At 31.9% G+C, this 16,415-nt stretch overlaps 1 protein-coding gene across 1 annotated transcript; it reads right to left on the bottom strand.

Moving 5' to 3' along the window:
• Positions 1-467: 467 nt before the first annotated feature.
• On the bottom strand, positions 468-7,430 carry LOC142556048 (serine/threonine protein phosphatase 2A 55 kDa regulatory subunit B beta isoform-like). Its single transcript, XM_075667253.1, has 14 exons — positions 6,954-7,430; positions 5,321-5,424; positions 5,130-5,228; positions 4,872-4,991; positions 4,257-4,457; positions 4,040-4,131; positions 3,172-3,290; positions 2,742-2,865; positions 2,437-2,560; positions 1,718-1,786; positions 1,528-1,619; positions 1,373-1,450; positions 1,192-1,262; positions 468-1,110 (listed from the first exon to the last, which is right to left on the bottom strand). Exons 1-14 carry the CDS (start codon positions 7,069-7,071, stop codon positions 974-976), a joined length of 1,548 nt encoding a protein of 515 aa, XP_075523368.1. The 5' UTR covers positions 7,072-7,430; the 3' UTR covers positions 468-973.
• Between the last annotated feature and the right edge of the window lie 8,985 nt (positions 7,431-16,415).

The following is a 16,415-nucleotide window of genomic DNA, read 5'->3' as shown; positions in this document are numbered from 1 at the left end:
CGTTATAGATTTAGATATTATGCAGAGGAAACTCTTGAAGCAATGAAAGATTGATGAATTTTGACGAGAATTTTTTATGATGAATAAATATAACTCACTTATTTTATGTAATTTAAATTTGCATAATAATTATCCAATTATTTAGCGAGCCAAGCCAAAGGGCTGAAATAGTATGCCTTTTGTTCATCACCAAATATACCTTATTATATTTAATATTAGATATTGCAGAAAAAAACGTATATAATTAACTATCTCGATCTTATCCACGGATTAATTATTGTAATATCACGCCTCGTTAAAAAATTATGTAAAAACAAAAAAATTAACCTTACTTAACCTTCACAAAGTGGCCTCAAAAATTAACAGCAAAGGTTGCCGAGAAATTTTTTTGTACAAATTACGGAACCCAATGTCAGATATTTCAAGAAAGGAAATTTGATGAGAATTTTAAAAAAGAAAAAAACAATAAGTAAAATCATACTCTATAAATAAAAAAATAGTAGCAAAAGCATTAGGCTACTATTTAAAGGTCATGAACTTGAACCTCTCAAAAGTTAGAAATACCTCTGTTCCATAAGTTAAAAATGCTACATCTTTACCTAAAAAATAAATGAAGAAGAGAAATACTAGGGACAATACAAGACAGCCTTTAGTTTTAGTTTTGTTCATAGATGAATTAAATCCGTTGTTTCCCAACTTCTACCCCGACATAGAAAGAACTGAACAGTGTCTTTCCTCTCCAGGAAAGACAAAAATTGAAGGAAACATAGAGGGTGAAGCAGAAAGGGTGTAAACTGACGGAGGGTCGTTTCCGTACAAAGACAATTGTTCCTTCGCAAAGCTATTTGAGGCACATATGCTACAGCAACGGATGGAACATATACAGGTATGAGAGGGCAAAGCTTGATTTGCTGAATGAATCGTTCTTGAACGGGGACCCAAAATGGTGCACGGTTTTCTGAAAATGGAGTTTTTATGCATAGTACATGTACAGGCTATTCGCAGCAGCACAGGCTATTGAGTTTTCTGATGGGTGCCATGCAAGGTGAAGCAGCTTTGTAGTGAAATCAAACGAATTTCCATTGGAGTCAACTCCAGGACTTTCTGAGCCTGTAATTTAGAACTCGAAAAAGTGCGTTAAATTTCACAAAGAAAATTAAGATAATAAGATGGTAAGGGAAATAAAAATACCTCGTCTAACAACTCGAGTAATGCTGCTGCTCAGTGATCTGGCAGGTCTTGAAGGGGTTTGAATCTGCCTTCTGAAAATGCGATCGAGTGGTTTGTGTTAAACAAATAAGAAGCAAGATTGTACGGATATGGCGTAACTTAAGTTTTACCAACTTGACAAATCTAGACTTGATAGAAGTACCTCATTGGGTTTTTGCTAGCTTCTAAAGTGGTTGCTTCAGTGCTGTCCGCACTACAACCAAACAGGCGGAACAGATTGCTGAAATCAAGACAAGAATATTGTCAGATGGACAAAGAAGAAAGCAACATTAATATTACCAACCATACATAATATACCTGTAAGAACCAGTTGCCACCCGAAGACCGTCGCCGCTGAGGCAACATTCAAATTTATCGAAAATAGAATCATTTTCATACAAGTCGCACAGCTGGAAATTATCAAAATAATATTTTAATCAGCTCAGTGACACGTGTTTTAAGAAATAAAATAGCACCACCAGGTCAAATTGGCTGTCTTTCGGTTTACCTTGGGTCTTAAATATTCATGAACCTGGAAAGTTGCTACTGGGCCAGAATCCATATTGATATCCCACAGCTGAAACCGAATAACATGAATACTCAGCAATTATCAAAACTGACACTGACAAAGACGTCTGAATACCTTTTACGATCCTGATCCAATGAAGCTGAAAGTACGGATCTTCTTCCCAGGATAGAAATTTTCAACAGCAAAATAGTGGAACAAATTAATAGGGCCTCGTTTGAAACTTTAAAACGTTTTTAATGTTTTATAAGTGGAAAAAACTTGAAAATGTCTTTGAATTTTTAAAAAAGTGTTATCCAAATATAAGTACTTGTTCAAACAGTGTCTAGAATATTATGACATAGATCGTTTCCCACCTTCATGGTCATGATGGAGTTGGGGAACAATCTTTGAAAGTTTTGGTAAACCAAAATGAGAACAGTCAATTTCAAACACTCACTGTAATTTCATGCTATTAAATCATAACTACTCGTTTCTCTAACACCTGGATACTAAAGTCAGAGAAATTGTTCATTGCCTCAGACCGCATGTTTCACTGACCACATGATGCCTAGGTACCTCACTACATCCAATGTGATTCAGTTGAACCAACCCAGACAAAATATACAACTCAGAATAAGAAACATTGAACTTTTTGACCAAATGGAGAACTAACAATATGCTTGTCAAGTTGTAGACAGTATAGTATCACAGGATAGAACCTTTAGGGTCATGTAATCACGACTAAGTATATGTCTTCCATCCTTGGCAAACTTAATATCTGATATTGAAGCAATGATCTCAGTGAAAAATGACCTCGATCCAGGCGCCTCCTGCTCCTCAAATCTGTTTACGAACGTATCTTTAATAGTTCATTAATTATGGAGCATTTGCAAGAAAAGTATATCAAAATTCAAAATTATGAACAATTGTTGAGGCAAACGAAAGAAAAGAGAGACGGAAAAACAACTGAGAATTTAATTTATCAGGAAAAAAGCACTTACGAGTATAAAACTAATTAACTTACAGTTTAGAATGTGAATCACACAAAGCTGATTGCCGCAGATCAATAAGACGAATGGATCCTTTTGAACTACTATATGCTAACATATTACAATGAGTAGGATGGAATTCTGCTGATGTTATCACCTCTGCAATAAGGCAGACATCAGTCAATACAACTAGTTCTGCATTGACATCATGTTGATTTGATCTGTTTATTTGCCACATTATTCTTTTTTGTTCATTCATGAATTTAGAAGGTAAAGGTAAGATATTTTCAAATCATTAATAAAGTTTAATGCCTTCACAAGCGATGACATATCACATTCAGAATTTGAAAGAATAAAAAACATGTGCTTTATTCAACTGATCGAGATTTGGAACAATCCTGATGAAAAGTAGAAAATAATGGTAACAGACAAAATCTATTGAAAACCATAAAACAAACAGTTCACCAGTTAGGTCCTCCATATTTGCTGGCTTCACATCAACAATATTGAAGCTTTGACTGCTTATTTCCAAGTTCCAGAGATTGATTCTAAGATCATCAGCTGATATAAATGTTTCACAATCACTGAAAAGCATTGCAACAAAATTAATCAGAATGTTTGAACTCAAGTCACTGAAACAAAGAGAAAGGGTGCCGTGGAAGATGTGAAATTTTAGAAGGTGGAGTTTCGGAAGCATATATAGTTCACGTGGTAGTTTTGGGGCATACTATGCATTCGAACATAAAAAGACAATGATTCATACAGTATAGCTACGTGAAGAGAAGTTTTCTAACAACTCATTTTAATCAAAAGGTATACCTGATTTATGAGCTTCTGTGATATTCATTAATAGATAAATGCTAGAATAGCCGATTTGTCAAGCAGTGTGAGCCACAATTTTAAGTACTAATGGGAAATCATCCTCAGAATAGATCCTCCAATTAAAGAGGTCACTTGAATTATATTTTTAGGGGAAAATAAGGCAATAACAGAGTTTCTTGTTGTTTAATATTCTGCAAGGGTCAGTCCGCAGTGTTCTTGATAATGCTTCCAAAATTAAAGAGGCCACTTGAATTATATATTTAGGGGGAAATAAGGCAATAACAAAGTTTATCATTGTTTAATATTCTGCAAGGGCCAGTCCGCAGGGTCCTCGATAATGCTTCCCCATTTCGCAGCCATAAATGAGGAATTTGAATCACCAAAAATAAATCTCCAGGTATGGCTTCAATTTGCGAGTTCTCCCAACTCTTGACAAGGATGAAAGAAAAGCAGGAACAAGAATTCACAGAAATACATCCACACAGCAAGATAATTTTTTTTTATTTTTCACCTGTTATTTGAGATCGAATTGATATGGTAGTCATGGGCATGAGCATAAACTCTCCTACATCTTGCAACGAGACTGCTCTCAGCACTTGTAATCTAAAATTAACACGACATAATTACCAGGGAATGAGTAACACAATAAATTCAAATGGATGGCCATCACGTGAAAAGTGTGTTCCCAATTCCTCAAGTAAAACTTCAGCTCAGTCAAGAACAACTACCATAGGTAATCTCAGTGAATGGATGCTGTCAGAAGGCAAGGACAGTCCGTCATTTCTTGGAAAGTTGTAATATCGATCTGAATAGCTCCCATTAGAAAGATGCTGCTTATGACTAGAAGAATCACTAGAACTTGCAGCACAGCAAACTTTAGAAGGATCAACATTCAATTCAGAAATTTTCTTAACTTTCTTTTCTCGAACCTGCCCAAATCAAACAGAAACATTTGAATCCTTAAAAGTAATATAGTCAGAAATGTAGGGAGGGAATAAAGTGAGTAATACAAAACTGAAGAATCAAAGGATCGTTGTTTTTAAGGAATAATATGCATAACTAGCTTACTTTAGATTCGAGAAGGAAAGAAAAAAATCAGTCCAGGGATGCTAGGAAAAAATCAAGGACACTGTTTTGGCAGGTACATTAAAGACACACACACACACATTAAGAAATAAGCAAATTATATGTTCAGAACAAATACTATACTCAGTTGAGATACACATATGGCGGGAGTCTCAATTAAAGTTGTACATAAAGATAACTAAGAATGATTAAATTGGAATATTTCTCTTTGTTTCCAAACAAAATTACCAAAAAAGGGGATTCATTCCAGATCTCACCTTCCAAAACTTAATGGTTTTGTCATTAGTGGACAAAAGAAAGACGGCTCCATTAGCTGTTTGGCACCAGCGTATCTTATTGATCTTCTCCTCGATTTCCAAACTCTTCAGATAATCAAACTGCAGAAACGGGTATGTGTATGCATCACAATTCAATCGTAGTTACAACTAAAGGACGTGCTTAAAATGCAATTTAACTGGGAATCTCACAGGTATGGTATATGAGAAACAGGGGAAAAATAAAGCTTTTATACAGACCTCTGGTTCATGGCTCTGAAATTCAGTTTTGTAACGAAACTCTGGATGTCGACTTATTGGGTAGTCCATCTTCTCTAAATCTTTTCGATTTCTTCCATGCTGCAAATGTAGAAGAAAATATTTTAAAAACGAATGTAAAAGACACCAAATCACCGACAAAATAAAATCCTTTTTGACATGTGGATTGTAACCTCCTTGGTATCGGTCCTTTCAAATAAAACCACCCTTCCACCGCGGTCACCAGTAGCAAGGTGGTTGCCAGTTTTGTCAAACTCAATTGCAGATATTATATCGACTGTATATTAGAAGGAAGAACCAACGATAAACATTTAGTTCGAGAAACAGCTTAAAATGTGTGCCAAATATGATATTAAAAAAAATCAAGAGGATGAAGAGTTAAATATAATGACACAATAAGTTAAGCAATCTATCATTTCTGAATACACTATTTCATGCATGGACAATTAGCATCAAGTTCAAACTAGAACGATAGCATTTCCGAAGCCACTTAATGCATGTCAGAACCAAGAAGCTGCTAGACTTTGAAGAAGGATAACATCTGCAGAATCATCATCATAATGACTGTCATTCCCCACAAGTATACTGTCCATGGGACAGAAACGAATCGGATGATCTGTTCCACCTCTCAATAACCAAGCCAAATCAAGTATATTGTTAAGGATTTACCATTTCTCCTGATTCATATAGAATGGATTTAGTATATAGCCTTAACCCACTCCAAGATTAATTAAATTATCAACAATCGTATGAGTCGGTATTTTAGGATAACCAGCAGAGTATATTATGCTTATGGAGATTTGATACATACGTAATAAAAAGTACGATAGTTTATTATAATAACTAGAATGTACCTATCACATTGACAGTGTAAATAAGAAACCATGGAAATAGTTACTCAAAACACATTTAATAAATGCAATAATAGGCAAAAATGTGGCAATTTTCAATTTTAATGTGGAATGGGAAAATTTTGACTTTCGTTAAGCCTATTTTTACCCACTTAGATGATACCGAACATGACAAGTTTGAATAGAGCCACATACACAAACCAACATTCGTAAAGTCCTACATCATTAAACCAATGGATTGTCGCATTTTGGAGGCCTAGTATCATCTCATGACACGTCTCGCCACACTCGATTTCCTATGACCCAAAAAGGGGAAAAGGAATGAGCAGACAGCTCTTTTCCAATTTTGTTGCATGAATCTCCTGATAGTTCGCCATCAGTTAAAAAGTTTTGGATAAACGACATTAATGCCCACTACCAAGACAACAACTGGCAGCACAGAATTCATGCTTGCAGAAACGTTCAATGAAAACTTTATCACTGCGTGCAGAGGGTAAAAATGCCAACCCTCGGTTTGCCTCAATATAAAGTTGATGACTGCAGTTCAAACCATGAAAGGAGGTGGATTTGTCTTCAAACTCGGATTAAAGAAAACAAGATCAACACGAAGTAGAATAGCAACTCTAAGAGATTCAACGCCCGACTGATTAACATTCTTCAGACACATGATTAAGTTCATGCAGTAATATACTCCAGAATCAAACTAAGCACTAAACTAATTAAGTTCGCCACCGAACCATCTTCCCTGAAACAACTGATTAAAAACAGTCACATGCAGATCACTCGCTGAAACTCCCCACCGAAACTCATACAATTACAATTAATAATTTGCGCAAAACCAATTAATTCCCACTCGACCCACAATCCAAAAACAGATCAAATTACTGGAACCCAAAAATCTACGACAAGATCCGAACCGTAGCATGAATTAATCATACTCATTGATCAATTTTACCTTCTTGCACTTCTTCGCCAGCCGTCCTCTCCCCAAATACCTGAGAAAATTTCCATTCCAGCGGCGCTGGTGGACCCGCCGTAGCTGCCGCTGCCTCTCCACCATCACCACCGTTCATTCTCCTCACAAATCGATTAATCGAATTACCAAAAGCAATAAAAAAATTGGACCATATACAAAATCAACTAGATTCCCACCGCCTTATTTCACTACATAAAAAATTCAGAAACAAGAACACAATGGCAAAACTCGATCGGGTGGGGCTTAGGTTTCGGGGTTGGAGGTTCCGTCAGAATAAGATCGGTGCATCGGCTTCTTCACTGAAGGGTGCTGAATTCAGATTTAACAATTGAGGGCGTGCAATATTAACAACATCGATTAGTACAAATTATTTAGGATTCAGATTTTCTCTCTCCGTATATAGATATAATGATGATGTGTGTATGTATGGTATAGCCAGGGAGTTTGGGGAAGAATCGGGAATTTTGTATGAAACTCTCATTTTTTGGAAAAGATTATTTTGTGTTTTTTTAGTAAATAATTTCGCTCTTAATAATCGTAGTACATAATTGTACTTTATTATTATAGTAAAATTTTTAAATAAATATATATTTTTAAAAAAAATTAATCATTAATATACTGAAAACAAAAACGCTTAGGCTCCGTTTGGTACGTGTGATGGGATAAGTAAATGATTAGTAATTAGAGTTATTAAAAAATGAGATATATGGATTAATAGTATGGTGGGATAAATAACATGCTGTTTGGTGTGATTTTAAAATGATGAATTAATTTTGTAAATTTTATCGCAATGACCAAAATGCCTCGAGTGTTAATTAAATATATATTCTTAAAATAATTGGATAGATAATTAAATATTTATAATTATACTTTTATATTTTTTAAAATTAATTTAAATATATTTATTAGAAATATATTTGAAAATATTACGGTAATCATTAAACAAAATAAATTAGAATTTAATAAATATTTATTTTCATAATTAACAAAATTAGAAATTTATAAAAATTTAATTTAAGATAGATTTGCATTAAAATTTATTTTCTTTAAGATGATTGAAAATAATAAAAATATATGAAATTAATTTATGGGTAATTTGTAGAAAACTACACCTGTCCAATGATTTTTTTAAGATTCAGTACACATAAGTTTTTTTTTGTATTTTAATATCTGACAAAAGACAAACTTAGTTTTTACCACATGTTTCATGTATTTTTACCTTTTTACCCTTTTTACTTAATAAAAAATTATATAAATCCCTTTTTTTGTTAGCCATCTTCTCTTTCCACTCACCATTCCCGATGCATTTGGACCACATATACATTGAATTAAAATATTTTTTTATTTTAAAAAAACAATTCACAACTAAGCATTGAACTTTTTGAAATATTTAATTTTACTTGCGAAATACTTAATTTCAATTTTAAAATACTTGATTTAGTAAATGACATACTCATAATGTGTATTAAAATATTTGATATTCGAATATGCAACGCAAGTTCACCAAGTGCTCGTATTTCCTTCCAAGATCCATTTGGATGACATGTTCATTTCATTTAATTATTTTTTTATTTTAAAAAACAAAACAAATTCGCAACTAAGCATCGAACTTTTTCAAGTACTTAGTTTTACTTGCGAAATACCTAATTGCAGTTTTAAAATACTTGATTTGGTAAATGAGATACTCAGAATGAGTATTAAAATATTGGATATTCGAATATGCAACGCAAGTTCACCAAGTGCTCGTATTTCCATCCAAAATCTATTTAGATAACTTGTTCATTTCATTTAATTATTTTTTTATTTTAAAAAAAAACAAATTCGCAACTAAGCATTGAAATTTTTTCAGTACCTAGTTTTACTTGCGAAATACCTAATTTCAGTTTTAAAATACTTGATTTGGTAAATGAGATACTCATAAAAGTTAATAAAATACTGGATATTCGAGTAGGCAACGTAAGTTCACCAAATGCTCGCATTTTCATCCAAGATGCATTTGGATGACATGTTCATTTCATTTAATTATTTTTTTATTGTTAAAAAACAAATTCGTAACTAAACATTGAACTTTTTCAAGCACTTACTTTTATTTGCAAAATACCTAATTTAAATTTTAAAATACTTGATTTAGTAAATGAAATACTCAGAATGAGTATTAAAATACTGGATATTCGAATATGCAACATAAGTTCACCAAGTGCTCGCATTTACATCCAAGATGCATTTGGATGACATGTTCATTTCATTTAATTATTTTCTTTATTTAAAAAAAAACAAATTCGCAACTAAGTATAGAACATTTTGAAGTACTTACTTTTACTTGCGAAATATCTAATTTCAATTTTAAAATACTTGATTTGATAAATGAGATACTTAGAATGAGTATTAAAATACTGGATATTAGAATATGTAACGTAAGTTCACCAAGTGCTCGCATTTCTATCTAAGATACATTTGGATGACATGTTAATTTCATTTAATTGTTTTTTTATTGTTAAAAAAACAAATTCTCAACTAAACATTGAACTTTTTCAAGTACTTAGTTTTACTTGCGAAAGACCTAATTTCAGTTTTAAAATCTTTGATTTGATAAATGAGATACTCATAATAAGTATTAAAATATTGGATATTTGAATATGCAACGTAAGTTTACCAAGTGCTCGTGTTTCCATCCAAGATGCATTTGGATGACATGTTCAAGGACTTTTTAGCAGCCACAAAGCATTGAAAGAGAAAAAAGGCTTGGAGCGAAGATTTGAAGATTTTCGGACAATGTTTTTCGAGCGAATAACCCGTGATAGGAACGAGTAGCATAATACGTGGATTTACAATTTACATAGAAATATGAAGTCGGATACACGTCGATAGTCATAGTTCAGTAGGTCGAAAGCTAGGGGATTTAATAAAACGACATGCAATTCACCCTTGACAAATAATTAAAGAGATTTAATTACTTCACTGAGTTGAATTAGTTTGGCATAGCTTGAGAGGGCATGTTCAATTGGATATGAAATCTCGTCGAAAGCATAGATCATTGTCGAACGAATTAAGTAGATTAATGAGGGGTAGGTGAACCGAGATTCTCAACAAATTCATTTCTCATTGAACTTTAATCAATCATTCTATCTTATTTATTTCATCATTCAATCCTTGAACCATTTCATTGAGTTTTTATTTAACAAATAAAGGGGTAGTCTTTTCTTTCATAGTTGACCAGACTTTCAAATTTTCGAAAACAAGAACCATTCAACAGAAGAATATTTATCCTCTATTTTGTTTTATTAATTAATTCATCCAACTCATAGGTTTGAATTAGTTCATGGGATTATTTCGTTTCCGACACATAAAAGTTTGTTACTAGATCAATTTTGATATCTTATGTCAGATCAAGCGCTTACACCAAGTGAAAAACTATAATTGTTAGATATAACATAATTTTATTTACTTATACTTGTGGCAGCGCATAATGCACATACTTGGATGTTGTCGGATCGGTCCGTTAGGTTCATGAGTCCGAGAAAGTACATATCTATATATTAGTGTTGTTTCATATCTCATAAAGATCAATCTTAGTCTTTCTCTGCCGCATGATCTGTCCCCAACATAGAATGCATTATCCGTTAAAATTTGACGTCACTCTTTTACCGCCACCTAGTCAAAAAGTTCGATGCTTAATTGTAAATTTAAAAATAAAAAATATTTAAATGAAATGTACATGTCATCCAAATGCATCTTGGATGAAAATGCGAGCATTTGGTGAACTTACGTTGCCTACTCGAATATCCAGTATTTTATTAACTTTTATGAGTATCTCATTTACCAAATCAAGTATTTTAAAACTGAAATTAGGTATTTCGCAAGTAAAACTAGGTACTGAAAAAATTTCAATGCTTAGTTGCGAATTTGTTTTTTTTTAAAATAAAAAAATAATTAAATGAAATGAACAAGTTATCTAAATAGATTTTGGATGGAAATACGAGCACTTGGTGAACTTGCGTTGCATATTCGAATATCCAGTATTTTAATACTCATTCTGAGTATGTCATTTACTAAATCAAGTATTTTAAAATTGAAATTAAGTATTTCGCAAGTAAAATTAAATATTTCAAAAAGTTCAATGCTTAGTTGTGAATTGTTTTTTTTAAATAAAAAAATATTTTAATTCAATGTATATGTGGTCCAAATGCATCGGGAATGGTGAGTGGAAAGAGAAGATGGCTAACAAAAAAAGGGATTTATATAATTTTTTATTAAGTAAAAAGGGTAAAAAGGTAAAAATACATGAAACATGTGGTAAAAACTAAGTTTGTCTTTTGTCAGATATTAAAATACAAAAAAAAACTTATATGTACTGAATCTTAAAAAAATCATTGGCAGGTGTAGTTTTCTACAAATTACCGTTAATTTATAAAAAAATATAATAAAATTTTAAATATTATATTAATTTATTATTATCATTATTCAAAAATTATACATTATCACACCTTTGAGGAGGGATATTTAATAACACAAATAACATAAATAGTGAGGGCTTTCAATCATAATCAAGAGCCTCCGTGCTAAATTAAAAATAAACAAACATGAGATAAATGATGATTATTTAATAATCATTCCCTTATCATGACTACCAAATATAACTTATAGGACAAATATAACATTTGTTTGGGAGGTTTTTTTTTTTCTTTTTTTAAATAGAGAAGGATAAGAAATGATTACCATAGACATTACATTGCTAAAATATGAACTTTAAGGTTGCAAAAATTTGGAGATATCAGTACATTTTTCCTTACCTCATCGAGAGTAAATTTTTTCCTAGCCTCGTATCATACAGACACACAAACAAACAAATAAGCATTGATCTGGAAAACCAAAGACCTTATTTTACGAGATTGTTACATGTTTTGTTGATCCCAGCTTTTTTTTTCCTTTTGTTATAATTCGTTCGAAAATATATTTTAAAAAAAACTTATATGTGGTATAAATAATTGATGTAATCAAAATAATACTTCACCTTAAGTGGGGGAAGTCAAGAGGATGTGAGAGTGCCGGATCCACCTGTGCAGATATTACTTATATAAACATTTAGAAAAACAATAAATCGTCACATGTGTCACGAACAAAATGTTGGAGACATCGAATGAGATGTATTATCTTGGCTACGTCAATAATAATTTCCATTATTTGGTGAGAATGAAGGTTGGTTGTAGCAAATGATTTAAATATTTGTAATTTTCAAGAGATATGTATGTGATTGTCAATTGTAAGATTGACATATATTTCAGGAGATGTGTATGTAATTTTCAATGTAAGTCGAGTTTTTTTTTTTATATATAATTATGATAACCTCATGAGAGAAGTAAATGTAATCAATCCTATAATTTCTTAAAATTTGAATTTTTTCTGTTTCTGTATATATATATATATAAAATAAATTTATGTACATTTTCATATCAACCTATGTCATTGACAAAATCTCTGGTATGACATGGACTTGACTCGCTTCTGAACTAACAAAGCTCAATTGTCATCGGCCCGACAAATGAGTGGTTAGCGAAAGGATACGCCCAACTAAACAACATTTGGACCAGTGAGATAGATAGCCCGGCCTGGCTCAGATTCAGACAAAAAATTTGCTTTCAATTTCAGCACACGTCTTTGAAATTTTGAACAAATTTGAGCATGCGATAGGACATTTGGATAAAGTGTGGAGGTCCTGAGGATGATGAGCATGATCAATTTTTACGGGAATAATGTACAAGGAATGTAGGGCAGCTCATGTGTACAAAATAAATGTTGATAGATAGGAACTATATGAGCTCTCCCTTCCAATTTCAAAAACTCTAATAAGATACCGAAGTTAAAATGTACCGTGAAAAAATCCGAAAATCGAAATTTTCACTAAAATATGCATATAACCAACTTTTTAAAATTTCACTTAAACTCGTGTGAGACCGTCTTATGATTCAATTTTATGATGCACATGTTTGACATAACCCATAAAATGTATTATTTTATTTCTAAAGTATTATTTTCATTGCAAAAATATCATGTTTTTAGTTGTGTTATGAAATATATTGTGCAATATATAGTTGATTTGATTGAAAATGATTATTTATATGTAAAATATATTACTTTTCATCGCATGTGTAGATCGAGACGACTCGTCTCACGGATATAGATTCGTAAGATCGTTGTGTGCGAGACCTGTTATTTAAGTTATATAATTGACGAGATATTTCATAGGTAGAGTTGTCAAAATGGATCAGACTCTCAGAGCTTGCAATTTTCTAGTCTGCCCAAACGGCATGTTACCATGTCAAATGGTGGGTTGTCGTGGTATCGCTCATAACCCACCAAATATAACTAAAAATTGGTGGGTTGCGGATAAGTTTGTTTTGACGATCCTACTCATGGACTGTGATAGAATAAAAACTGAAAATAATCAACTTTAACCTTAAAATTTTGTCCTCATTACATATTCAACAATCGACATACCCAATTATATAACATTTAATTTGACAAAAAAAGATAAAATATAAACAAATTAAATCGACAAAACCAGTATACGTCGTCGCGTCTATGGCATCGAATAAATTTATCCTGACACTTCAAAGTCCACTCTTCTCACCTATAAATCTTAGTAATCCCGCCTAGAACATAAATTTCCAAAAAAACACAAAAAAAAAAAAAAAAATTTCCAAGCATATTAATAAAAGTTGACCAATTCCCGTTGCTTCGTGGACCCCCACTTGTGCGCAATTATGCTAGAGTCCTAGTTTCCAACGCATAGGGACCCCTCGCTCGAAGTCAAACAATAAAATCTTTCAAAAATCTAGTTTAATGTTAAAAAAAATTTAATTTTCGACATCTTCCAATTTTTCGAAATTGGAACACATTTCTGTGAATTTAAATAGCAATACTCTAAATTTTTTTTTATAAAAAAAATTAGATATAAAAATGGAATGTTTTCTTCATCGGCTGGTTGGTAGATGATCTACTGTTGGACCACTGAAAATATGGGCCCGAGCTTTCTAGGGATCAACCAAGGCCCAGCTGCATTCAATAATGATATCCGGCCAATTTAGAGCAGGTATTTTTGTTATCAAGTGATTTACATCAATAATGAGTTCAAAACTCAATTTTGTTATTTTATAATATTTTTAATACAGTTGCCAACAAAAACAGGGTAACAAAGTAATTCAATTATGTGTTGATTGGGAAAATCGAATTTATGATTAGTGATCAAAAGTTCACGTGCTTCGTTAGCTCGAAAAAGTTATAAAGACCATTTTAATTATTTCATTATTATTATTTGAAACTGTTAAAAGTGATATAATTTTATTTTCCTATATCCATAAAACTTAAAGATTTAATTATTTTTGCCCACGTTTGTTTTAATCAAAATTTAGATATTATCCAACATATTATTTAATAGCATTGATTGAATATTAGTTTATTTATCAGCGTTTAAGTAATAAAGAATATTTATCCAACACATTCTTTGGTATGGTACTTAGGGAGATAGGATCCGGTGCAAGTGTCGGGAAGACTGACGGCGTTAGATCCACCGTTCAGTCGCCGTCGGATCGGAGGGCAAAATTGATTGCGGTAACGTGGAAGCTAAGTTAGGGGAAGGTGGCTGACAGACGGAAGCGTTAACTCGCTTCGGTAATCGGTAAGTGGAACCAACGTAGACTTTGAGACTCAAATAGCTTAAATACCCGACTTAAAATTAGTACAGTACGGAAAAAAACAGTCTTAAATACAATAATCCACCAACAGCATAATATTGGAGGTATTTTATTTTCTAATTTCCGTCAATTATTTAATTAAAAAATTGATTTTCTCATATATATGTATATATATATATATCAAATACACGTGAAGATATTATTTTCTTAATTAAATAGTTGATGGGTATTTAATAACTATTTTTTTATTATATTAATTTATTTAGCTCCGAGTGTATTTTAGTAACGTGTAGTTGTAGGGGTGGGTTGGTGCGTAGTACGCACCAACACCGAGCAGTCATCCTCGCGCTCATTAAATGTCTGTTTTCAAATTTAAATTCATCCTTCGGTTCTCATCTTAATTTAGATTTTTTAAAATATTATAAATAATTATTTTTATTTTAAAATTTCTGCTAAAATTTTCATATTTAGGTATAAACTTTGTAATTTCTCAAAAAAAAATATATATTTATTCTAAGAAAACTGAACTGAATTCTCCACAAGAGCAAGCATCACTTCACTTCACTTCCATTGAGAAACAATTAAGTATGGGATTGCACTAAAATGTCGTAAAATTAAAAGTTATACGGTGATCAAGAATTATATGTACAACATTTCTAAGTTGGGAAAATAGATTTGACCAAGGCAATGATAAAAGGATACGTTGCGCTATTGTCTTTATTAGGGAATCATAATTTTTTTCAAAAAAACTTAAATTTCACAAAACTTTCCAAACACACTGAAAAGCCATGATTTCAATTCATTTCCAAAACAGTGAAGATTTAGTGTCTTTCTACAACAACGTGGACATGAATATATAATTATCTCATCTCATTTATTTGAGCTGGTAGATTTCTTGTGAGACGATCTCATAAATCTTTATTTGTCAGACGAGTCAGTCATACTGATATTCACAATAAAAAGTAATACTCTTAGCATAAAAAGTAACATTTTTCATGGATGACCCAAATAAGAGATCCGGCTCGCAAAATACGACCCGTGAGACCGTCTCATACAAGTTTTTGCCCATGTTATTTAGGTACAAATTAAAGAAATTATTGGAAAAAGCTAGTTTTAATAATCAAATTTTCATTTTACTCTTATTGTAAAAACTTGTGAGAAGTAACTAATGTTTTTAACAAATAGAAGTAGATAAGAAAATAATACTAAATATAAATATCTGATAATATATTCGAGACGAATAAAAAAGAAACATAACATTTATATTTGAGACGAATTTTACATGTTTATGCTCGTACGGACATTTCCAAAAGATACTAAATTCTACTCACGTTCTTGGTGCAGCTCTGTTTAATAATAGGATGGATATTTGATTTGTAACATCAACGATTCAATGAATGTTATTGCTTAACGTAGGATTCGAGCTGCCCACAATTAATTCGGTGAACATAAATGGCTACCTCGCCTTGGCCGACAGGGTTTTTATGAATCGTCCTAAACGAATGTATTGAAAAATCTACTTAGTACAAGTTTTAAGACAAAAATTTATGTGAAATAATATTTGGGTTATCAATGAAAAAATATTATTTTTTATTGTGAATATCGGTAGTGTTGACCCGTCTCACAGATAAAAATTCGTGATACCATCTCACAAAAAACTTATTCAAGTTTGAATGAGCATACATTGCATTTATTTTTATTTATATCTATGTACTTGAAATTATATAGTCAAGAATACAAACAATATCAG

This window comes from Primulina tabacum, chromosome 9 (assembly GCF_025594145.1).
Source record: "Primulina tabacum isolate GXHZ01 chromosome 9, ASM2559414v2, whole genome shotgun sequence".
NCBI lineage: Eukaryota > Viridiplantae > Streptophyta > Magnoliopsida > Lamiales > Gesneriaceae > Primulina > Primulina tabacum.
The sequence above is the reverse complement of the archived record's forward strand: the minus strand, read 5'-3'. Positions and strand labels throughout refer to the sequence as shown.

Excerpts from the sequence above, each read along its gene's own strand:
- LOC142556048 (XM_075667253.1), bottom strand. The coding sequence starts at position 7,071 with ATGAACGGTGGTGATGGTGGAGAGGCAGCGGCAGCTACGGCGGGTCCA. Across the intron at positions 4,132-4,256 it reads ATTCACTGAGATTACCTATG|ATTACAAGTGCTGAGAGCAG; the intron begins GTAGTTGTTCTT and ends TGTTAATTTTAG. Across the intron at positions 1,620-1,717 it reads ATGAATATTTAAGACCCAAG|CTGTGCGACTTGTATGAAAA; the intron begins GTAAACCGAAAG and ends GATAATTTCCAG.